Source organism: Adiantum capillus-veneris, chromosome 29 (genome assembly GCF_014529385.1).
Source record: "Adiantum capillus-veneris isolate H3 chromosome 29, ASM1452938v2, whole genome shotgun sequence".
NCBI classification, from domain to species: Eukaryota; Viridiplantae; Streptophyta; class Polypodiopsida; order Polypodiales; family Pteridaceae; genus Adiantum; species Adiantum capillus-veneris.
In genome coordinates, this window is record NC_140959.1 from 44,902,664 (window position 1) to 44,928,483 (window position 25,820).

The window sequence follows — 25,820 nt, forward strand, 5'->3', positions numbered from 1 at the left end:
CAAATTTGATGGTGGTAGTCTCTACTTACCCTACTCCTAAGTACTTAAATGAAACATGAAACAAAAACAAACAGAACGGTACAAAAAAGTGTTATAACAAAAAATGGTTTAGCACCCTGAAAGCATGGAGAAAATCAGAGAATGAAATGCATGTTAAGTGAACCTTAACAAGCAAACACAACAACTCTACAAGCAAACCTATACTCAATGATCAGGGAAATCTGCCTATGTCCTTTCTCACAACTCTAGGTTATCACTCCATTTCAACACTCGAAAGGACTCGAAATGTAACGAAACTTTAGGAGTTCTAGAACACCTAGGGGCACTATCCTACCACGTCTGGTTTCAATCCAAAAAGGTACCAAAATCACGATCCATCATTAAAAAGGTCTTGAAAATTGCAATTGATAAGTCCAAAAAGGTCGCCCTATGGTCTAGGAATACTCTCCTATGGTCAAAATGACTAAAAACAATAACTTAAGCACTCAAATATGATGATACGGCTCACTAACACGTAGTCGCGAACCTAAACAAAACTGACAATGCTTACACTTGAATGAAAGAGCAAAGAGAGAGGAACACAATGCACATTTTGAAATTGAAAATAGATTACCCAATCATTAGTTGTGATGATTACAAGTTGGAGCTGCTTCGTAGCTTGAGCATATGTTTTCAGAGCTCCCTTCTTCTCTAAAGATAAGCCTTACTTCACATTAAGGTTATTGACCTGTATACCTAGGGATTTCTAAATGGCCAGTGGCCGGCTCATATGGACTTTTTACAAATGTCATGACAACATTACAACTCATGGAATTGACCTGCTGCTACTTTGGAATTAGGATTTACATAGAGTATCACTACACTAGCTCGGCAAACTAATAGAGTACAAATGTGGTGTCTGTCTATGTGTCCGGCCAGGTGGGAGGCCATCCGGCCTGTCTCTTAATACGGGGGAATAGAGTCCTGTATTTAAGAGCGTGGCGTCCTTGACGAACCCGTGCCAGAAACGCATGGGTGCTACTACATGGTAAAATATGGCGGGGAGGTGGACTTCGGTACAGCACATGGCATAGCATTTCAATGCCATCTTCAAATTCTTATACATTCAACGTATAATAACTGTTTTGTAAAGTTTAAGACCAATTGTCTGATCATGCACACTACATTGAGGATGCGCTGCATGCTAGATTTCCAAATACCCCCGATCAACGTTTTTCACAACAATGGCTGGAGGGCTATATAAAAACATTTTTAAAAAACAAGCACTCCAATGTAAGGCGCGCAGCAGCCAACCAGGTTAGAGATCCAAACAGAAGCTATCGCGGTGGCAACATGGTAGACGCTGAGTGGGAGTGGGCAATGCAAGAAAAGAGCGATTAGGCTGACGGGCTCATCCTACCGACAACAAGGCGAAGCTCGTGCCAGGAAAACACCCACGCACTATGGCACAGGAGGAAAGGTAACCTGGAAGGACAAATATATAAGATTGATTAAATTATAACCTAAATCGGTGATTGTAAAGATTGTGGTTGATGATTTGTTATTGTTATTGCTAACTAAGGAAAATATCACTCTTACTCGATCAACCAGAGAGATGGTCAAGTATCGGGAGCGCCATACAGAATTTGATACTTGGCGACGGTTGTTCGAAAACAACCACATCTCTCGCAGGCAATTCGACGCAGCATTTAGATCATTGCGAGCGGTAAGTTTAAACAAGTAATTTTGTATCAATTGTTTTGACCTGTTGATAATTGTTTAATTTGGTTTGGGTTTATGTAGAGTCAAGGTGATCAAAACATACGTGCCTCTGGACGACGACGAGAACGAGGAGGATTAGATAGAAAAATATTTGTCCAAAATTTCATAAAGTTCTAATGTGGCACAATGTATATACAACTATTTACATTTTATTTGTAACATTTTTAAAATAATTGATCTTCTCACATTAAATTATCAAGGTAAAGTAAATTTAATTTCAATTCTTTGATTTTTTTTAATACTCTTTCAAAAAACAAGTGACGTTTCATTGTTTTATGCAGGTCAAAAATAAAGGTGCTCATTTGGGCCACTTAATTTTGGTGGCCAGTTGAGTACCTTTATTTTTGAATGGCCGTTTAGTGGTAATTAGCACGGTAATATCAACGGCAACAGACGCGATAATAGTCGCGGGTATATTATCGCTTCTGTTAACACGCTTATTGCTTCCAAACCACTACCGTCTTTTGAGTCGCAATTATTGCCGCGTTAGCGTTTATAGACTACTCTTCTTATAGTGGGCGTTGAACTAGAAACTTTTATTCCCGCACAGTTGATATGAAAACGTTCGATATAACTGTTGATATTACAATCATCATTACTGACTACGATGGCGACGATGTATTGACATTGCAGAAACCTTAATCATCAACATCTATAGCAACAAATACAGGAGAAAAAATTTGGCCATGACAGAGCCAACAAAACTTTGCCGCCCAATCAAATATAATAACCAATGAGGATTTTCTTTAATTAAGAAGATGCACAAAGGAACACCAATAGAACTTCAAAACACAAAGATGCTCATAATATTGACCCCTATATCGACATTGTCGGGTACCCTAAAAAACATGAGGTGTTGAACGTATGTACTGTAAATTAGTTCTAGTACTCTGATCTTGAGAAGTGGAAAAATATATTGCCATTTGTACATGACCATAGATGAACCAACGATCGGCACATCTTGGCGAAGGTAGCTATTGTTAGAGTCACTCAATGGTATACCTTGTTGTTGAGCTTGACAAAGAGAAGATTGTACTGCCTTTAGGATAGGAAGCTACGAGAAAAGCCAGTGCTTGAAACTTCTAGCATGTGATTTGTACTTTTTCAGTGATTGTGCACGTATTGTACAAGTCGACGATACAACAATGGATGGTTTCGTGAAAGGGTTTTTGATTTGGTCACACGTGGCAAGAAAGGGTCCGAAATATCAAGCATGACATCGCACTTGAAGCAAGCAAGCGACACGTGACGGGGATAAGCCCATAGCAGAGAAATTAGGCGGCTATTATAGCCGACCAGGTGACGAGCTCCATGCAGCCCCTCAGACCCCTCTGTCTCTCTCTCTCTCTCTCTCTCTCGCTCGCGCGCACACACAAACACGCATATGCGCTCTCGGCTCTCTGTTATATATTATATCCCCGCTACGCGCGATCTCTGATCTCACTCTCTCTCTCTCTCTCTCTCTCTCTCTCTCAGCATTCGCGGCCTCTGGTCGATCACAAGCACTGATCAAACCACCCACACACACGCAGCGCATTCCCCTCTCTCTCTCTCTCTCTCTCTCTCTCTCTCTCTCTCTCTCTCTCTCTCTCTGTCTGGTTCTTCTCCATCTCCTCCCAGGCGAGCGCACAGCCTCTGGAAGGACAATATGGCCGGGTAAGTTGCTTGTTCAGCTAGTTTGCATATTTCATTGCTACCTCTGTGTATATCATGGCCTCACGTTCTAATACTGTGATCGATATGGTACGGGGTCTTTGCAGTGTCAATAATGGCCAGAAGCGGCGTGTCGATATGACAACACCCAGTAACGTCCTTCGCCAGCAGCGAGAAAACCGAAGAGCACAGCAACAGAAAACGGGGGAGGCAGAGTGGCTACAATGCCTGGTTCCTGTCTTTGGAGTTACGGCTGCAGCCGCCATCGCCATTTACATGGTACTCTCTCTCTCTCTCTCTCTCTCTCTCTCTCTCTCTCTCTCATGCCTCTATATTGGTCTATGTATGCTCTGAAAGCGATCACAAGGTGAGAAGCATTTTGAGCAGCAATGCTTCAAATCAAGCTCTAATTGTTAGCAATTCAAATGGATCATCACAATAATATGTAAAGTTCTCGTCCCCTCTTCAATCCTCTTATATCGTAGCAATGGTTTGCAAATTGATATCACAATATATAGTTCTCCCCCCTTCAATCCTCTTATACAGTTGCAATGGTTGGCATTATCTAGGTTATGTTCCCTTGTAGCGGGCCGGTCTACATCCAATGCACGCACTCACGATCGCCCACCTCTAGGTTGTTGTGGAGAACAGGTTGGTCCAGGACGTATTGTGTTAGACACCCATCATCGATGACGAGTGCAGCAATGGTAGTTGCTCATGGAAGTTGGTGTGTTGTGGTACGTTAGAGCCAATGGTGCTGATCGGATGTGCTTTGCCGTCAAAGCCAAAGGTGCCGATAGTCCAAAAACCAAGCCCGTTGTGCCAAAAACCTGGGAGGCTTCCATGCAATCGGAGCTCTAATTAGAGATTACATGATGTGGTCATGCTCCCCATTGAAGTCGTTACTCCTTGTCTCTTGGATAGCATCAAAGGAAGTTATTTGGCAAGCTACCCAAGGGGGGGGTTCCAAAGATGGTCTAGCATAGAGCAAGATTGCATGGCATCATTCTCTACCATCATGCGGCATCATGACCCAGGAGCATTTGTACACATTCTTCATTGCTTGCATTGTTCCCCTCGGGCATGTTGATTACGAGCATACTACCATCGGTGGGGACATCTAGCCCTAGCCCCACTTCTACATATGCGGTGTAGCTACTCTCCTCACCATGATGATAGTGTGTGCGAATTTGATGACAAGTTTTACTTATGTAAATAATTTTTGAGAGGTTTATGCATGGGACATGCCCTTAACCACATGTGGTGGCTATTATAGAAATGTGTTTTTAGATCTTGATGTAGTAAGAATTTTTTAACGAATCCATAAATTTATTACAGAAAAAAAGAAATCCAACCATAAATCTACTAGCTTTCATATATCTTTTGCAGTTTGCAATATTTTGTAGTTCTTGCTTAATTATAGCTTTCAATTCTAATGGCTCTAATTTGCCTTTTACCCGGTTTTCTGAAGATTGAACAGCTTCAAACAAAAAAGAATCTAGTATTTGTCTCGAGAATTTTTTGGAATATGCTAAGAGAAGATTTAATTTAGAAGAAAAACTAAATGAGAGAAGCTTGGCAGAAAAGTTTTTTGACCTTGCACCTTCACTTCTCATCTTGTAGATGTTTCAAAAGGTTTTTGATTTTTATGAAATTGGGGAGACAAGGAAACTTCTATTATAATCGATGTCTTAGAACACCAAGATTTGGATACTTCTATTATAATCGTTGCTTTACAGAGAACTAAGAGATCAAAATTATGGCTATGTTATTGTTGGGTCATTTTGTTTTTGTAGAGAAATCTCAAGGAGGCAAGGAAAAGGACCATTGCGGTGAAGAAGGAGCATCCGGTTTCTAAGAAAAGTATGAAATTAGTGGATTTGTCGCTTGTGGCAAATAATGGTATTCTTGTAAAATCAAGAAGTGCCTTTGTATGAAGGATTTGCTCTTGTTTACCATGAAAATTTTGCATGTACATCTACTTGGTTGTGGATTTGTCGCTTGCGGTGAAAAATGGCACTTGTAAAATCAAGAAGTGCCTTTCTATGAAGAATTCTCTCTTGTTTGCCATGAAAATTTTGCATGTAGAGCCACTTTGTCTTAATGATCTGTACAGAATCGCCCTTGTTTTTTGTACTTTTCCTCTTTGATGCGTCATAAGTGAGTAGTTGAGATGAATGCATGAACAGTGGATTAGTTAATTAATATCACCTCTTGTGTAGAACAATTGAGAGAGAGAGAGTTGCAAATCCTATAGTAACGAAAACAGCTAGAGAGAAGTGCTTGCTTCTTCGCTTGTTGTTTAGCATGCACGACAGAGGACAATTGAAGGTCGTAATAGGGCCAAAACAAGCATGGGTTGGCCAATCTGCACCTTCATGTGTTGTGTTTTGTGTGTGTGTGTGTGCAATACTCAAGCTTGACACCTTCCAAAAATAACTTTTCCTCTATAAAAGTTTTCCACATGTAAACCTTTCCTTCTACAATAGCAAGTCTTTCAATCTCACTAGACTCTTAACGAAATTTGATGTTTGAAAATTGTGAAACTCTACCTCTGTAGACCTCCCTCTATCACTACAAGAGGTTATTCATATTAGCGACGCTCAAAAAAAAAAATCCCGGCGTCGCTATGAGCGTCGCAAATTTACTTGTAAATTTGCGACGTTCACAGCGACGCCGGCTGGGCTAAAAAAATAACAGAGAGCGCTCAAAAACTCAGATCTCAGATCTGAGTTTTTCGGCGCCCTCAAGCAAGGAGCAGGTAACGCTCTCCCTCTCTCTCTCTCTCTCTCTCTCTCTCTTTTTCTTCTCCACACACACACACACACACACGAGGAGAGGAAGGAGAGCCAGGTATGCTCCTTCCCTCTCCTCACTCTCATGTTCCCTTCCCCTCTCTCTCTCTCCCTCTCTCTCTCTCTCTCTCTCTCTCTCTCTCTCTCACACACACACACACACACAGTGTTTTTGAGAGAGAGAGAGAGAGAGAGAGAGAGAGAGAGAGAGAAGGAGTACAAACATAAACAAAAACGCACACACATACATAAACAAAGAATGCACACACACATTGAGAGAGGAAAAGAGAGAGAGAGAGCATGCATAAACAAAAAACGCACACATTGAGAGAGGAAAAGAGAGAGAACATGCATAAACAAAAAACGCACACATTGAGAGAGGAAAAGAGAGAGAGAACATGCATAAACAAAAAAACGCACACATTGAGAGAAAAAGAGAGAGAAACTAATTTAATGTCGTAGGAAACTAATTAAAATTAAAAGACCTAAAGATCTAGCAGACGAGGAGTTGAACTCAAGAGCTATTATTCAAGAGGGAAATGGCATAACCAATCTATCATACTTGGCATGGGTGATAGAAAGGTTATACCATTTATCTCTTTTTATTGGCACACACATCCACACACGCGCACACACACAAGAAGAAGAGAGTTATAACGTCGTAGGAAACTATCCTAAAAGACGTTAAAGATTAGGTTAGATGTAGACTTACGTTAAATTAAATTTAGGTTTATTTAAGTTAAATTAGATTAGATTTAGGTTTATTTTTAGTTAGATTTACGTTTATTTACGCTAGATTTAGATTTACGTTATATTAGATTAGATTTAGGTCTCCATAGACTGCGATGCCTGCATGAAGCGGGTGAAGAAAGCCCTCAATGGAATATAGGGTATTGTTGCCTTCACTCATGGTGGGCTCCGTCGATCCAAATGTACTGGTGAAATGTCTTCAGAAGATAGGGAAGAAGGTGGATCTTCAGGGCGGCAAGAGTCACTACATCCCCGACAATGACCATCTAGACAATCTCTAGTCATTCAACAGCAACTTCAAAGTTAGTAACAAGAGCAAGAACGGTCCAAAGGGCCAATTGCTGTCGTCAAATATGGATGGAGATGAGGCAGCGTCACCGCCGGAAGTTAACTCTCACATCTTTAGTGATGGGAATGCCAACTCTTGCCGAGTTATGTGAAAAATTATGTGTGAAATCAATTTTAAGGTTCTTATAATCCCTGTTAGTTTAGTTCTTTGTTTTTAATATAACATAATTTACGTTAGATTTAGATTTATGTTATATTAGATTAGACTTAGGTTTATTTAGGTTTACCCACACACACACACACACACACACACACAAAAGAAGAAGAGAGTTTTAACGTCGTAGGAAACTATCCCAAAAGACGTTAAAGATTAGGTTAGATGTAGGCTTACGTTAAATTAGATTTAGGTTTATTTTTAGTTAGATTTACGGTTATTTAAGTTAGATCGAGTCCACGCAAGAATTACTTACGATTTAGGGTTTAGAGTTAGACGAACAGTGAAAAGATCTATTGTGAAAAGATGTTAAGATGCTATGAAGTGCTACAGCTAGAGGAGAGGCAAAGGGGTTTTGTCCACTACATGCAGTATCATGTAGACGTGGGTCTGTAGATTTCTTGTACCCACAAATATAGGTATTGACCAATAAAGACGAGATTATAACCCGGTGGTTCTGATCTCCGTGCACCTCTAGACCGAGGTGTGCGGGGATTGGACATGACTAGAGAATGTGAGGTAGAGAGAGAGAGAGAGAGAGAGAGAGAGAGAGAGAGAGAGAGAGAGAGAGAGAGAGATAAGACGAAGAATGCCAATAGAATATTAAATTTGTTGTCCAGGTTATAAGATTTTTATCCTCATTATGAGTAGTGACGAGGATGTGGGACCGTCCAACCGAAACACCTATCTCTCAACGAGGGTCTTATGTCCTTGTAATCAATGCAAACATGCTGTGCGACGGACAAGACGTGTTTCTTTGCAGCACGTTCGCGAATTTGGCGAGTTCGATCCATCTATTATAGATCGAGTTGTTGCCAATTATAACTCGTCGGACTCTGACGCTGGCCAACAAGCAGCAATCTTGCAACCCAATAGACGTGTTCGCAGGCGCTTTGGTCAAGCAGCATATGTGAGGCCACAAGATGTAGCCTCTGACAGCTCGGGGGATGATCATGTAGAGCACATTCCCAACGAGGCAATGTTTGAGCCCGAGATTGATGAAATGATCGAGACGATCATGGATTCAGAAAGGCTTATCTATGATGATATGAAAAGTGAAGCCGATACGCCATTGTATAATGGAGCACGTATGTTTAGATTGAAAGCACTCCTGGTTCTTCTCAACATGCACGCAAAGTTTGGATGGAGTGACACTAGCGTCACAACGCTTTTTAGGTGATCTATTACAATTAGTTTACTTTAATAAAACTCTAAATGTATAATGATCTGATAGATTTTTACACGACTGTATCGTATTTTTATGTTGTGTAGATTGCTTAAAGAGCACATACTACCAGCTGACAATGTGATGCCAGATTCCCGAGATGAAGCAAGAAAGATTTTGCGAAACTTGGGGATGGATTATAATTCTATCCACGCTTGTCCTAATGACTGCATTCTTTTCAGAGGGGAATACATAGACATGGAGAAGTGTCCAAAATGTGATTCCGAAAGATATCGAGTAGATCTCCACGGGACAAAAATTCCACAAAAGGTTTTGCGACATTTTCCTCTGCTTCCTCGCATCAAGCATTTCTTCGAATGTAAGTCCATGGCAGCCCTAGCATCATGGCATGAGGAGAATAAATCTTCGGATGGTGTGCTACGAATTCTTGCAGATTGCGCAGCCTGGAAACATATAGATGGAACATGGTCAGATTTTGCCAGGCCTGGCTATGGATGGCGTAAATCCATTTGGTCAAAGATCAACATCTTACAGTGTATGGCCCGTTGTCATCGTCAACTACAACATTCCCCCGTGGTTGACTACGAAGAAGGGGCACCTATGGCTAAGCTTGATTGTGCCAGGGCGATATAAAGTGGAGAATATGGATGTGTATCTTCGTCCACTATTGGAAGAGCTACAACAATTGTGGATTGGCATAGAGGTGGTGGATATGAGCCGACACACAGGACGACGGAATGCTTTGATCAGAGGCATTCTAATGTGGACCATGCATGACTATCCCAGGCTAACAGAATGCTCAGGTGATCTATTGACACTCCTCACTCAGACACTGTAAATCTTGTTTTTTCCCATAGTTGATCTATTATCATGTGTATACATGCAGGGCTTCAAACAAGCGGATACAGAGCATGTGTCACATGTGGACCTAGACTGAATGCACGTAGGGCGCCCTCACTGAAGAAGCAAATCTACGAAGGTCATCAAGTGTATCTTCCAGAGAATCATGTGTTACGCGATGGCTTTTTGGGAAGAGAGCCACCAAGGATGTCTGCACAAGCATGGTTAGAGCCGAAGGAGATGTGCGATGACGGATTGCCTCCAGGGATGAAGAGACTATCTCTATGGTAGGAGTTACCATACTGGCCCCGACTCATGATCAATCACTTGCTCGATCCAATGCACATATTCAAGAATGTGGGTAATCTACTATGGGACCATCTGACCGGCAAGAAAGATACTTTGGGAGCCAGAGTTGACCTTAGAAATGTGGATCGTATGGAGCAATATTGGCCGCAAACAGCGTCTGATGGATCGATAAAACTCCCTAAAGCACCATGGATTTTCACAGGAGCCCAAGAACGCAAAGTAAAAGAGACCATTCGATCTTTGCGGACCCCCACTGGCGTAATGCACTCGCTCCGAACGTGTTTTACTAAAGAAGGAAAGCTTACCGGTTTGAAGTCACACGATTGGCATAAAATGTGTCAGGTACGTTCATAGTGGACTTTAATATCATTGCATAAAATGTGGACTTTAATATCATTGCTGCACATACTTTACAGTTTATTTTACCGGTTGCCATTGAGGGATGTTTGTCTCTCGACATCCGTAACATAATCTACAAACTTGCAAAGCTGGTGCAATGGATCTCACAAAAGGAGATCAACGTAGACTCCATACCATTCGCCAAACTAAATGCTGTGGAGCTTGTGTGCATGTTTGAGAAACATTTTCCTACTACCATGCTAACCATTCAGGTGCATCTTCTTGTTCACATAGTTGATGAGGTGGAAATAGCTGGCACAGTTCATTCCAGATGGATGTTCTTCTTAGAACGTTTCATGAAAACGCTTAAGGGATATGTGCGTCAAAAGGCATGTCCGGAGGCTAGCATGGCAGAAGGTTGGTTGGTATCAGAGTCCCTAGTGTACATTGGAGAGTGGCTAGACGGATTTGATAAAGCCTGGGACACGCTATGGCGAACCATAGATGATGAGCGCATATCTGGGATTGTCATGTGCAATCTCGGTGTTGAGAAGAAGATGATGACGGAAGATCTAGAGGCTAAAATCAACCAATTTTGCATGCTTCACAATCCAGTGATGCAAAAGTGGATTTCACAATATGAGGATGCAAAGCAAGAGCGACAAAGGGCACGAATCGAGTGGAGACGGGGAAGACGACCACCGATGCACTATCCGACGGTTCTGGAGAGCCTACCAACATTCATGAGCTTAAGATGGTTGCACAACCAATTGAAAAGCGCACAACAATGCGGTGACGAAGTGACAGAGGAAGAGTGGGAGTACTCTCGGGGTTGCGCGACCAAGGTAAGTTTGCAATGTATGACTAGCTAGTGACTTTATTTCTAAACGTTTGAACGGCCACTCATAATCTTTGTTCGTTGTAGTATAAGTCATACACAGCAGCATGGTGTAAAGGTCGACATTTTAGGATGGAACAGATCAACAAAAAACGTTTTACTCAAGATTGTGGAATCATGGCAAAATTTGAACAGTTTAGTTGACGACGTTCCTCTGATGCAGATTCTGTGGTGGCGGAACTCACTTACTTCGGCACGCTACAGGAGATTTTGAGGATCGATTACAAAGGATTTTTTGTTGACTTGTTCGACGTGCAATGGTTCAAGATAATCATGGAGGGTCGCAACGCTACTATGCGTAGAGGAGAGTCTGGTTTTCTTGAGGTGGATTCTACTAAGAAATGGACTGACCTAAGAGACACTTTCGTACTACCCGAACATTGTGAACAAGTAAGTATGTAAATAGTTAACATCCCCCTTTTACAAGTTATGTGCTTGAAAGCTCTCATGTAAGTTATGTGGCTCTGGCAGGTAATATTTCATCCTACAAAGTCTACATCAAACTGGTGGTACGTCATAGAGGTAGCCCCTCGTAGTGCAAGGACGTATGAAGGCTACCATGTGTCAATCACAACGGCATCAATGGGGGAGATCAGAGAAGATGCTCAATCAGAAGCCGCTGCAGTGGTGCCAGACGAGCATCAAGATGCTACTACTCTATATGGGGTGCATGTAGAGGAGCTACAAAATGAAACAGAGGATATGTGTTTAAACGGAGAGCTCTATATAGATATAGGAAGTTATGCTGAGTTATGTGAGGATGCGAGAGAGATCTCTTAAAGCCACAAATATTGTATTTGAACAATTTTGCTCCGTGTTGTAAAAGCTCTGGCTCTCTAAGTACCTTCCATGGTGTATAACACTCTTTTCTACTCGCGCTCACATCTTTTGATTGAAAATTTTGATTTTTCGACTTGCCTCTTCTATCACTCAATTCATTGCGTCATTGTATTTATATGCGTCATTACGTCATTGTATTTAATGGTCTTTGCGTCATTGTCTACTCTATTCATTCAATATTAAGTTTAAATATTTGTGTGTTTAATGCAGGTATGGATGATGAGGAGTTTCTTTCTTCTTTGTCACCGCAGCAGAGACAGTGGTACGTGGAGCGTCATCGCTCTGGCGCATCATCGCGCGTTCCTACTCCATCCGCATCTCCCTCTCTTTCGGAGCATTCGGCGCGCTCCGAAGCTTCGGCGTCGACGAGACGATCTTCACACTCGTCTAGACACCGGCGTTCTAGTGGTGGCGGTGGCGGTTGTTGTGGGGATTCCGCTGCCGATGCCTCCACACCGCCTCGTGTTCGACGAGGCTCTTTACCCTCTCCTTCTTTGCCCGCCCCCACACCAGCCACAACATCGCCATCTACGCCAGGTTTTGCGCGGCTGACTGTTCCTAGCAGCTACACACCTCTACCTACTCGGCCAGGAGCCACCCCACTCGACACTCCTCGCTTCGGGGCCCAGACGCCGGTGGAGACACCTGACGTCCGTACCCCCATCGACACGCCGCTAGAGACCCCTGCCGGGACATCCAGGTTCACGCGTCACCGGCCAGAGGGCTTGCGTTACTCCGTCGACTTCAGCGGCGGCATCATCATGGATGATGACGGCAAGAAGGTGATCTCGCGCATGCGTGGTCTTTGCTCTCAGCTGTTTAGACACTACATACTAAACAAATGGAGTGATGTACCAAGTGATTTAAAAAACAGAGTCATCAGCATACTTCATGATGAGTTTCCCGTTCCAACACGGGATCAGCGCTTCAATGAAGACCTGATGAAGATTCGAATGCGCGAATACTGCAAACACAAGCGTTCCGAAGTGCAAAAAGCAATCAAGCATGGGTGGAGCAGGCCAGATTGGCTGGCCAAAGAAGATTGGAAGAATGCGAAGAAAGCAGCGCGCGAGAATCCCGACAAGTGGAAGCAACAAAAGGATGCAGCCAGAGTGCGAGTAGAGGCAGGGAGCTCGCACCACTTGGGGAACGGTAGATGGGCATCATTTGAGGCCGATTTTGTAAGTGTTTTCGCATTGCTCTTTATGTTCGATAGTTTAGGGTTTATGAGTTTTTTAATTCTAACATAATGAAATCTTTGTATGTTTTGACAGTGGTCGATGACAGGACCTGATCCCACACCGTACAAGCGCGAGTACGCAGGTAGGAAGGGCTTAAACGCCTTGATGGACATTCTCAGTTCTCGCGGCGGCATGGTTAGTATTAGGGTTTACTCTTTTCTATTTTTTGTATTGTTTTATAAATGTCGTTATATGTTTATACTTACTGAAAGCTGTCTTATTGTCTTTTTTTGCAGAATCCGACAGATACGCCGCTTGGACGCGATGAGACGTCTGACTAGACGACGTCAGTTTAGCCGTAGCTAGATAGCATTAGTTTAGGGTTTCTCATAGCTTATGTATCATGAGACGGATTTTATACGTCTTTTTGAACCATGTATATTATTGACAAATTACATTTGTCACCGAAGTTCATTTTGCCAATCAATTCTTTATGCCTATGATGTTGTACAATTGTCATTATTACATTTGCCAATCAATTCATTTTGCCTATGATGTGTACAATTGTCAATTTTACGCTTGTCAATTTTGCAAACAATGCGTCTTGTGGGTGACTATTTTGGGTCTATTATCTACCCTTGCACTTTTTTTAAAAAGTGAATCAAGTACAATATGGTTGATGGGTGGCAAGGCATTCAATGCACTGTCACCAAAAAAAATTTCTCTCGGGCGTCGCTATTTATGGCTCTGGAGCGTCGCTATAGACTTCTGTGTAAACGTCGCTATAACCGTCGCTATGACCGTCGGTATGAGCGTCTCTATATAGCGACGCATATAGCAACGCTATTAGCGACGGTTTTAGCGACGCCGGGGGTTATAAAAACCCAGTGTATTTCCGTCGCTAACAGCGTCACAAGAGCACACAACCTCTTGTAGTGTATTAAAACTCATCCACATGCAAATAGTTTTCTTCAAGATATAACCCTTCTTTTTGGTAAGAGAGCATCTTCCTAGATTCCATCAATTTTTTATTTTTGTAAATCATATAGGTCGACTTTATTTTGAAACCAAAAGTAATGGATGGTTTCTATAGTGTTCCATTTAAAGTGTATTCTTTGATGTTCATTGGTTAGCAAGCAACTTAGAGCTGGCACAATTTTCCTTAGTGTCGTCCAATTTTTTCCTCTTAACATAGCTGAATTTTTATTCTTTGATGTTCATTGGTTAGCAAGCAACTTAGAGCTGGCACATTTTCTTCCTTAGTGTCGTCCAATTTTTTCCTCTTAACATAGCTGAATTTTTAAAGATCTAAATAGGGTGTAGAATTGTATAAGTGGTGTATAAATTATGAGTATTTGTAGAATTAAATATCACATAATATACAAATCAAAATGTTTAGGACCGTTTCTTTTTTAATAGCAAAAAAAGATCATTGCTATCATAACATCTCTCTCTCTCTCTCTCTCTCTCTCTCTCTCTCTCTCTCTCTCTCTCTCCGTGTTTGTGTGTGTTGTGTGTGTGTGTGTGTGTGTGTGTCACACACACACAACGAAATGGAGTGCACATACTACTTTGTTCTTTACAAAGGAAGGCACATTATAGTATTATAAATTACTCTTAAGAATTTTTTATGGTAGTATTTTGTTCATCTACATGTTCGGCTATGTAGTGAGGATATTCGATGCACTGCTGGATGTGCATTGTAGGGGGGTTTGTTAATGCTTTTCGAGATTTATGGTTTTTTTTTTTTGTGTGCATGTGTTGTTTTGCAAATTTGGCGGCATTTTCTCAAGTCTTTGGTGTTCACATAGGTTGCATGTGAGTGTCCTATCCTTCTCTTCTATTGCACACGCATACACACAATACGTGCATGCACGTAAATATGCAAATAAATAAAGATGCACATTAATTTGTCAATAATCTAAACACGCTATGTCCGCACACGCTTTTAAATTTTAAAAAATTAAAAATGCTAACTTTGTTATTTTATAAATTTTATTAAAAATTATTATGAACAAACAAACAATAAAAAAAAGTTAATTTGATTTAGATCAATTTATAATTAGTTTTTATGTTTTTATAATATTTATAATTAGTTTTTATGTTTTTATATAAATTAACTTAAAAGTTAATATATTATGTTGTTTTTTAAAATTGTTGTCGATTGTAGGTATTGTAAATGTTGTACGATAGTATGGTGTGTCCTTGTGCACGATGCAAGCATCAAATCTTTCAAAAATGAAAGCTTTGTGATTAACACATACGTAATAACAATATATATCCTATAGAAAAACTGCAAGATCTGTGTTATTGATCTCATGATCATCCGGAGGCAATCAATCAGCCCCCACAAATAGATATTTCTTTAATCTCATCATAGAAAAGGTCAATATAAAATAAAATGCCACCGCCAGTTTATCCCATCGATAGTTAATGTCACATTCCAAGAAGTTGAGATGGAACAAATGTTAGATGTGTTCTTTGTACACACACACACACACACACATAGATATACACACACACACACACACACACACACACACACACACACATATATATATATATATATATATATATATATATAGAGAGAGAGAGAGAGAGAGAGAGAGAGAGAGAGAGAGAGAGAGAGAGAGAGAGAGATGTTGGAACTGGGTTTGCAATGATGCACACATAGCTTGAAGAAGCTCACGACACATCAAAGAGTGTATTGCTTAGTGTGAAAATAGGAAGATAAGGTAGCCCTAGAGTGATGGGTGTACATGAGAGAGAAAACCTCCTAGTGAGGGAAAAAGTGCCTTGACGGTTTTAACTGTATTCACACACATCACTACCACATTATGGTAACCTATCCTTCTAGGAGTGATGCAATGAATGAGAGTTTGCACATAGTGTATGGGGAAGTGTCGTGCCCTAAGGATGTGTCAATCCACAAAGGGAAGCAAGCCTAAATCTTTGTGGAAAGCTTCAAACTTCGCAGAATTTCAAGTCAAAAAATCTCGGAGGCGGTAATTCTGGAGGCAATGCTCGCGGTAATGGTCCTTCAGCAATGCACGCGGTAATCGGCCCGGCTATATTTTCGCGCTTATTTCCGTTGGCCTTACAACAAGTATTACCGCAACCATTACCGTGCACGCGAGTATTTTAAAAAAAAAGCAGATGACCATTTGGATGGTCCTTGGTAGGACCCATCCAAATGGTCATTTGCCTTTTTTTCCCTATACATTTAATAAATAAAAAAACAACAATTTCATTGCACAAAAACTTTGGGCCAAAATCAAATGTTTAATTATATTGGAGAAACTGTTCATTACAAAATTGCCCAAATAGGCGATGCATGGCGGCTATACAATTGTGGCCAAAAGAAGACTTTGGACCAAAATAAAGTGTTTAATTATATTGGATATTACAAAATTGCCCAAATAGGCGATACATGGGGGCTATACAACTGTGGCCAAAAGAAGACGGCCCCAAAAACACTTGGAGGATTGAGCTACTCAGATCCTGGGACCTCTCGAGGGACTCCTTGACTCTGGAAAAGAAAAAAACAACAAAAACATAATTCTGCATGCACTCATTTAAAAAAAAAGTTCACACTTACAGGTTGTAGTGTACGACATGCATTTTCAAATTCTTCGCGATTGATTTTGTTGTTTTCATACAGCCAGCACCATGTCTGATATTCGGAGTGGCTCTCTCTATATCTCTGGATCTCTTGGCTTGGGTGGGTCATAGTAATATTTTGCTGTATATCAATTAAAAAATATCACAAACCTAACCTTATTACCACAAATTAAATCAATTCAAATGAGAATACGCGCACTCACAAATTTATCTTTCCATGTTTCTTTTTCGCCCGAGCCGTAATGCGTGGGCGTATGCTGCGCCCTCGCCTCCACTTGTCGAGTGTGCGTCCTAGCACCTGCCACTCTCTTGTCCTCCAGCTCACCCTGAGCTTTCTCTCACTCCTCGTCGTGAACATTTCCAGGGCGATAGTTGTGACCCTCAGATTCAAATTTTCACTTTGCCGCCCTCCGCACACTAGACTTCTTATTTTTCAAGAAATTCTTGACGTACTCCTCGAGCCACTGCCTGGAGAACTCTTCCGCTTCCGGATTAGGAAACCGCATGAGCAATGTCGTGTGAATGTACGTCAAGTCGGCTGGGTCCTAATCTTTGAAAGATTTAAAGCAATCTTGGTATGTTGAGTGGATCAGCTGGTTAAGGTGCCCTAGAAATTTCCTCCCCAAAGAGGAACCTAGATTCACCTCCCCCCCTCGATGTATATAATAGTAGTAGCCACGAGCGTCCGGGACGGGCACATCGCGGTCCTCATACTCATGTGGAGCTCCAAGGGGTGAGCGAGGAGGTCGGGGTGTAAGAGGAGGTGAATCTGTAGCACTGCCCCCTCCACCACCAAAGCAGCACGAGCAACTACCTCGACAAGAGCGTGAGCCACCACTACGGGAAGAGCGCTGGCCACCCGAAGAGTGCTGGCCCGAGCCCGAACCGCTGGGTGGTGTAGGCGACGGATAACTCGACGTTGCGGGCATGGATCACTCTGAATGTAAGGTGGAGGGAGCTGCGGGTGATGGCAAAGTCGAGGTAAGGTGGAGAGAGGCGCTGTGGAAGGCACACTCTGCAAGATCTGAGTGCCGATGCCCGGTGTCGCAAGCGGTGAGAGCCCATAGGCAGCCAATTGTGCTGGTGTGTACCGCCCTAGAAGACTCTGTTGCGAGGATAGCCACTCTGCTTGGGCGCGGTATGCCCACTCGAGGTCGGGGTTGTGTACTGCATATCGGAACCATCGAAAGCCGAAGGTGGATTGTGACTAGTGGGAGGAAGACTGCGAGTAGTAAGCATCACAAGCGTCCTCGTAAGAGATGCCCTCGGCTAGAAAGTCCTCTATGGATCGATAGCCGGGTGTGGAAGAGGATGCCATATCCTACAATTTCACCAAAAAAAGGGACCCTAATTAACATTGGATTCTAGTCAAAGTGAGATTCTTTATTGCACAGGATTCCTCCTTGCATAGGATTCCTCCCTGCATAGGATTCCTTTTATCTCCTATTTAAGAAATGGTTTGTGTGTTTTTTTTTTTTTTGTATCCATTTAGAGTGTGTGTGCTTCTAATTAATCTATTGTGTGTGTGCGTTAGTGTGTAGTAAAGAAATTAATAAAGTGTATGTGTGTTGGACCTTAATCTACCGTTGGGCTTCTCGGTGACCATTGGGGTCTCAATCAACATCATCGTACACCCACATGGAGGTATGTTTTGGTATGCTTGTAACGCATGCACACTAATGCTTGCATTATTGTGTGCTTGGGCAAGCATTAGTGTGAAAACACACTAATGCATGCCCAAGCACACACTAATGCAAGCGTTAGTGTGTGCTTGTAACGCATGCACACACTAATGCTTGCATTAGTGTGTGCTTATGCACAAATTAGTGTGTGAAAACACACCAATGCATGCACACACACACACACACACTAATGCAAGCATTAGTGTGTGCTTGTAGCGCATGCACACACTAATGCTCGCATTAGTCTGTGTGTGCATGCATTAGTGTGTTTTCAAACACACTAATTAGTGCACAAGCACACACTAATGCTTGCATTAGTGTGTGCAATTTTTTCACACACCAATGCTCAGAATAGCGTGTGCTTGTGCATGCATTAGTGTGTAGACACACTAATTTGTGCACAAGCACACACTAATGCAAGCATTAGTGTGTGCTAGAGAGGTATACACACACTAACGCTTACATTAGTGTGTGCTTGGGCACAAATTAGTGTGTGGAAACAAACTAATGCATGCACACACTAATGCTTGCATTAGTCTGTGATTGTGCACAAATTAGTGTGTGCAAACACACTAATTTGTGCACAATCACACACTAATGGTGTGTAATGCATGCATTGTGCACAAAATAGCGTGTGAAAGCACACTAATTTGTGCACAATCACACACTAATGCAAGCATCAGTGTCTGTGTGTATAATGCATGCACACACTAATTATGCGGGCATTAGTGTGTGATTGTGCACAAAATATTGTGTGAAAACACACTAATTTGTGCACAATCACACACTAATGCAAGCATTAGTGTGTGTATAATGCATGCACACACGAATAATGCTTGCATTAGTGTGTGATTGTGCACAAAATATTGTGTGAAAACACACTAATTTGTGACAATCACATACTAATGCAAGAATTAGTGTGTGTGTATATAATGCATGCACACGCTAATGCTTGCATTAGTGTGTGCTTGTAACGCATGCACGCACTAATGCGGGCATTAGTGTGTGATTGTGCAATCACACACTAATGCAAGCATTAGTGTGTGTGTATAATGCTTGCACACACTAATGCTTGCATTAGGGTGTGCTTGTAATGCATGCACGCACTAATGCAAGCATTAGTGTGTGTGTATAATGCTTACACACACTAATTAGGGTGTGCTTGTGCATGCATTAGTGTGTTTACACACTAATGCATGCACAAGCACACCCTAATGCAAGCATTAGTGTGTGCTTGTAACACATGCACGCACTAATGCGGGCATTAGTGTGTGATTGTGCACAAAATAGTTTGTGAAAACACACTAATTTGTGCACAATCACACACTAATGCAAGCATTAGTGTGTGTATAATGCATGCACACACTAATGCTTGCATTAGTGTGTGATTGTGCACAAAATAGTGTGTGTGCGCGTGTGTGTGCATGTTAGTGCATGTGTGTGTGTGTGCAATGTGTATGCATTGTGTGTGTGAGCGTGTATGTGTATGTGTTTGTGTGTGTGTGTGTGTGTGTGTGTGTGTGTGTAGAAGAACGAGAAGAAAGAGAGAGAGTTCCAGCACTTACAATCGTGACCTCGATCGCTTGGATATGGTGGGGATGGAGATGAAGAGAGTAATAGAGGTTGGAGATGGAGAGGGAGAAGGAGAGAGAGCTTGGAGATGGAGAAAGAAACAGGCCCACGCAAAGAAGGAGCTCGTCTTTGAGTTTTTGGCATTCAATTTCGCGGGGGCACGCAGGTGCCCCCTTTATATAAAAAACTTTGATGGAAATTTTACCGCGCGTATTACCGCACCTGCTCCCACGTGTATTACCGCAAAAATCTCTGATGAGACATTAAGGCTACGCCGACTGCATGACCTCTTGTACCCACCTCTTTACCTTACAGTCCCCTCTATCTTTAATGTGTCAATCATGTCAGTACCAACATTCTTGATTCTTCTTTTTCTTATTTAATTTTTTCTTATTTAGTGTGTGATCGTGTGTGCAGGTCGATTGGGATGACGTGGGTCCATCGGTTGGCGCGGAACAAGCTTGATGGTTGAGCGAGAGACTACCATGTCCATGTATGCGATGTAAGCGTGCGATTGCACGGCTTCGGCGTATATGCTTGGCTCACGTGGATGACTATGGTGTTAGGAAATAAGACGTAGCTAAATAGATAATTGAGTAGATTACTTAATGGAGAGAGACAGACTTATATACAAGAGATTATAGAGTAGAGAGAGAGAGAGAGAGTACACACGATATACGTGGTTCACCCAATGTGGGCTACGTCCACGGGAAAGCAGCCACTCAATGGCTTTAGTCCTTCAAAACAAGAAGTAGTTTACAAAGGGATTATACCCTTAATGGAGCTCCCGCCTTGCTTCACTCTCACCACCTCACACTCACCTTGTTACATCAACTTCACACTATGAAATGTGTGTAGAAATGGCCTCCTTTTATAGGCCAAAAGGGCTGCCCTCTCTTATGAGAGACAGCCATGTGTAGCCGCCCTTGTGCGAATAAGTCCAAATCGGACCCTCCAATCCGCCCATGTGTGGCCGCCCTTGAGAAGACAAGTCCGCTTTTGAATTCGGCCACCGGCCACCGGCCATTGACTTCCGACCACCGGCCACCGGCCATTGACTTTCGACCATCGGCCATCGGCCATTGACTACCGGCCACCGGCCAACCGACCGGTTGTTTTCCGACCAATTTCCGGCCGCCGTCCGGCCATAATATTCCGGCGAAAAAAAAAGTCTCGGGGGCCTTTAAAGTTGCCACTGATTCTTGTCCGTGAAAATTTTGGTTTCCGGTGAGTGATTTTCCTTCACGCACGATGGCTTCTCCTCATAATGGGGACCTTACAAATGTGCGCTTTTACCACAGAAAATTACAAGGGTAAATCAGGCTCCATACTTAACAATCTCCCACTTGGAGACTGATCTCCAAACCAAACCTGTCACTGCTTTCCATTCTGGCTTCTTATCCTTGAATGCTGATTAAAGATGAGCAAAAGCTTAACTTCTCCTTGTTGACCACCTTTGTAAACATGTCTGCAGGATTTTCACTTGTATGCACCTTTCCTAGCTTTAGTTGTCCCTTTTCCAAAAGAGTGCGTATGAAGTGATATCTCTCCTCAATGTGCTTTGTCCTTGAATGAAAGGCTGAGTTCTTCGCAAGATGGATAGCGCTTTGGCTATCTCTGTACAAGACACAATTGTTTTGTTTGAATCCAAGCTCTTCTAAGAATCTGTGAAGCCACAAAATTTCTTTGCTTGCCTCCGTCATTGCTACATACTCTGCTTCCGTGGTAGAAAGTGAAACCACTTTCTGCAGCTTTGAAGCCCAGCTTACTACTGTGCCTCCAACCGTGAACACATAGCCAGTAGTGCTCCTTCGAGTATCTTTGTCACCTACCATATCTGCATCAGAATACCCTTCTAGAAAAATATCAGTTCCTCCAAAATACAAAGCATTTGTTGTTGTCCCTTTTAGATACCTAAGTATCCACTTCACAGCTTGCCAATGCTCTTTACCTGGGTTGTCCATGAACCTACTCACAACTCCCACTGCATGTGCAATGTCTGGCCTTGTCCAGACCATAGCATACATTAGAGAACCTACCGCTGCAGCATATGGAACTTTAGACATATAAGCTATCTCCTCTTGTGTCTTTGGACACATATCCTTCGTTAGTTTAAAATGACCAGCCAAAGGTGTAGAAACTGGTTTTGCATTTTGCATTGAAAACCTTTCTAGTACCTTCTTGATGTAATCTTCTTGAGATATCTTTATTGTCTTCTTCGTCCTGTCCCTTGATATTTTCATACCAAGTATCCTCTTTGCAGCACCTAAATCTTTCATTGAAAAAGATTTGGACAGCTCCTCGTTTAGGTCTTTGATGTCCTGCATGTTAGCACTTGCAATCAACATGTCATCAACATACAACATTAGGATGATGAATTTCCCATCTCCCAAATTCTTTGTGTAGACGCAGTGATCCGAGTTGCATCTTGTGAATCCATGATCCAACATCCATTGATCAAACTTCAAGTACCATTGTCTTGATGCTTGCTTTAAACCATACAAGCTCTTCTTTAATCTGCAAAACATTTTCTCCTTACCTTTTACTTCATACCCTTTTGGTTGAAGCATGTAGATTTCCTCCTCTAAGTCACCGTGAGGGAATGCCGTATTTACATCCATTTCCTCGAGATTTAGATCATGAGCAGCCACAAGGCTTAAGACAAGCTTAATTGAGTTCATTTTTACAACAGGAGAAAATATTTCATTGAAGTCAATACCTTTCTTTTGAGAAAAACCTTTTACCACAAGCCTAGACTTGTACCTTTTCTTCCCACCTTCTTCTTCCTTCAGCTTGTACACCCATTTGTTTTGAAGTGCCCGCTTACCTTTAGGCAACTCAACCAACTCCCATGCTTGGTTGCGATGTAGTGATTCCATCTCCACTTGCATGCTCTTCGTCCATTCTTCTTTGGATTCATGTTGCATAGCTTCTTCATATGATTCCGGCTCTCCAGAATCTGAGATCAAGAGATGGTTGAAGGAAGGAACTAACCTTTCTGGAGGTCTACTTGCTCTTGTAGATCTTCGGGGAATAGGTTGAGGCTCCTCATTTGGTTGACATTGTTGCACATTGTCACTGTTTGCAGTCCTTGAGTCTTCACCGTCCTCAAGCTCCATGTACTCATCACCTGTTTCTTTTGTTTGTTTTCTTTCCAAGTAATCTTTGTACATATTTTGTTCGTTAAAAATTACATCCCTACTCCTTAAGATTTTACCATCTTCAGGATTCCATAGGCGATACCCAAAGTCTCCTTCTCCATAGCCAATGAAGAAACACTTTTTGGATTTTGCATCTAACTTTGATCTTAGGCTTCTATCTATGTGCATGAAAGCCTCACACCCAAACACTTTGAGAAATGCAAAATTCACCGGTTTACCTGTCCATGCCTCTTCTGGAACTCCCCCATCCAATGCCGTTGAGGGTGACCGATTGATTAAGTACACAGAGGTACTTATAGCTTCCGCCCAAAGCTCAAGCGGTAGGCCTGCTTGTAGCCGCATGCTTCGTGCTCGTTCCATGATTGTTTTGTTCATCCTTTCCGAAATCCCATTTTGTTGAGGTGTCCTTGGGGTTGTCCTTTGCCTCCGAATGCCATTGCTAGCACAAAAGCTTTGAAAAGCTTGGCTGCAATATTCGCCTACATTGTCGGATCTGATGCATTTAACCTTGGTACCTGTTTCATTCTCCACAAAGGATTTCCACCTTTGAAATATGGAAAATACATCGGATTTATTCTTCATGACATAAACCCATGTTTTTCTAGTAGCATCGTCTATGAATGTTACATGGTACAATGAGCCACCAAGTGATGGTGTACTTGCAGGACCCCAAACATCAGAATGAACCAACTCAAGTTTTTTATTTTTTCTTTCATTTCCTGATTTTTGAAATTTTACCCTCTTTTGTTTACCATAAACACAATCTTCACAGAACTCTAAGTCCACTTCTTTCAAACCTGGTAGAAGCTTCTTTGTTTGAAGGATTTGCATTCCTTTGGCACTCATATGCCCAAGTCGGTAGTGCCACACCGCACTGTCAACTTCTGTAGTTGTTGCACAAGCTGAAGGTTGCGTGCTAACAGTACACAAGTAAAGTGTACTGACTTTTTCACCCTTGGCAACCACCAAAGATTCCTTTGAGATCTTCCATCGTTTGTTTCTAAATGCAATGTTGTGACCTTCATCGTCCAATTGTCCTGTAGAGATCAAATTTTTGCGAAGAGAAGGAACATGCCTAACATCTTTAAGCTTCCATTCATTTCCGTTAGCAGTTTTGACAGAAACTGTACCTTTGTCGACAATCTCACAAGCTTCATCATCTCCCAAGTATACATACCCAAAATTACCTTTGGTGTAGTCTTGGAAATGTTGCTTGTGTGGTGTCGCATGGAATGAAGCCCCGGAATCTACTATATAGGAATTAGACACATTGTCTAATGAGAGAATTAGAGCATCTTGCTCTACTTTACCTGCCACATTGGCCTCCGATGTTGGCTTGTTGTCTTCAGACTCTGTCTCCTTCTTCTTCTTGGACCAGCAATCCTTCTTGACGTGGCCCTTCTTGCCGCAATTCCAACATTTAAGAACTGACTTTGTGCGTGACTTGCTCCGCCTTGAGCGATCATGACCCTTTTGGTTTTTGAACCTCTCCTTAGGCCTTCCTCTTGTTTCCACTGATAGTGCAGCTCTTGATGATTCTCCTGTGCTTCTCCTTCGCATTTCCTCGCTTAGGAGAACACCCACAACATCATCAAACTTAAGAGTATTTGTGCCAGAGATAGAATTACTTACAGCCATCACAAGGCTGTCCCAACTATCTGGTAGAGATGATAGTATAAGGAGAGCTTGCACTTCGTCATCGAAATTGATTTTCACTGATCGAAGTTGACTTATGTTTGTGTTAAAGTCATTTAGGTATTCTGCAACTGAACCAGTCTTTGCCATCTTTAGATTGAACAAGCGCTTCATAAGAAATACCTTATTGGATGCCGATGGTTTCTTGTAGAAGTCGTCAAGTGACTTCATCAAGTCCTTCGTGGTCTTCATCTCCGAAACATTGAAGGCCACCGTTGACGCCAAGCTTAACCAGATTGTTCCCAGTGCCTTTCGATCAAGGACAATCCATGCTTCATCTGTCATTGTTGCGGGCTTCTTCGCAAGACCGCCTAGTGGCAAATAGAGGTCCTTCTGGTAGAGATAGTCTTCAATCTGCATCTTCCAATGTTAGTAGTTTTTGTCGTTGAACTTCTCAATCTTGAGCTTCCCTTCCTCCGCCATAACTCCCACTCAATTCAAGGAATCCTTTCCTTGAGATAATTTAGCTACGAGCAAACCTTGCTCTGATACCAATTGTTAGGAAATAAGACGTAGCTAAATAGATAATTGAGTAGATTACTTAATGGAGAGAGAAAGATTTATATACACGAGATTATAGAGTAGAGAGAGAGAGAGAGAGTACACACAATATACGTGGTTCATCCAATGTGGGCTACGTCCACGGGAAAGCAGCCACTGAATGGCTTTAGTACTTCAAAAAAAGAAGTAGTTTACAAAGGGATTATACCCTTAATGGAGCTCCCGCCTTGCTTCACTCTCACCACCTCACACTCACCTTGTAGCATCAACTTCACACTATGAACTGTGTGTAGAAATGGCCTCCTTTCATAGGCCAAAAGGGCTGCCCTCTCTTATGAGAGACAGCCATGTGTAGCCGGCCTTGTGCGAATAAGTCCAAATCGGACCCTCCAATCCGCCCATGTGTGGCCACCCTTGAGAAGACAAGTCCGCTTTTGAATTCGGCCACCGGCCATTGACTTCCGACCACCGGCCATCGGCCATTGACTACCGGTCACCGGCCAACCGTCCGGTTGTTTTCCGACCACTTTCCGG

General features: G+C 42.2%; 2 protein-coding genes across 3 annotated transcripts; both read left to right on the forward strand.

The window, feature by feature from the left end:
- Nucleotides 1-3,080: 3,080 nt before the first annotated feature.
- LOC147419123 (uncharacterized) lies at nt 3,081-5,582 on the forward strand. Of its 2 annotated transcripts, none has more exons than XM_086505740.1 (3): nt 3,081-3,417; nt 3,522-3,693; nt 3,984-5,167. In XM_086505740.1, the coding sequence occupies exons 1-3, from the start codon at nt 3,410-3,412 to the stop codon at nt 4,158-4,160; spliced, it is 357 nt and encodes a 118-aa protein (XP_086361866.1). In that variant the 5' UTR covers nt 3,081-3,409; the 3' UTR covers nt 4,161-5,167. The 2 variants fall into 2 exon arrangements, with proteins under 2 accessions (XP_086361866.1, XP_086361867.1); XM_086505741.1 differs by lacking the exon at nt 3,984-5,167 and adding an exon at nt 5,211-5,582 and having other exon boundaries at nt 3,085-3,417.
- A 5,221-nt stretch (nt 5,583-10,803) lies between these two features.
- Nucleotides 10,804-13,550, forward strand: LOC147419124 (uncharacterized). The gene is made up of 3 exons (XM_086506069.1): nt 10,804-13,054; nt 13,148-13,249; nt 13,351-13,550. Exons 1-3 carry the CDS (start codon nt 11,990-11,992, stop codon nt 13,393-13,395), a joined length of 1,212 nt encoding a protein of 403 aa, XP_086362195.1. The 5' UTR covers nt 10,804-11,989; the 3' UTR covers nt 13,396-13,550.
- The last annotated feature ends 12,270 nt before the right edge of the window (nt 13,551-25,820 follow it).

Coding starts and splice junctions, on each gene's coding strand:
- LOC147419124 (XM_086506069.1), top strand. CDS start 11,990: ATGCGTCATTACGTCATTGTATTTAATGGTCTTTGCGTCATTGTCTAC. Junction 13,055..13,147: donor CATCATTTGAGGCCGATTTT/GTAAGTGTTTTC, acceptor ATGTTTTGACAG/TGGTCGATGACAGGACCTGA. Junction 13,250..13,350: donor TCAGTTCTCGCGGCGGCATG/GTTAGTATTAGG, acceptor CTTTTTTTGCAG/AATCCGACAGATACGCCGCT.
- LOC147419123 (XM_086505740.1), top strand. Junction 3,694..3,983: donor CCGCCATCGCCATTTACATG/GTACTCTCTCTC, acceptor GGCATTATCTAG/GTTATGTTCCCTTGTAGCGG.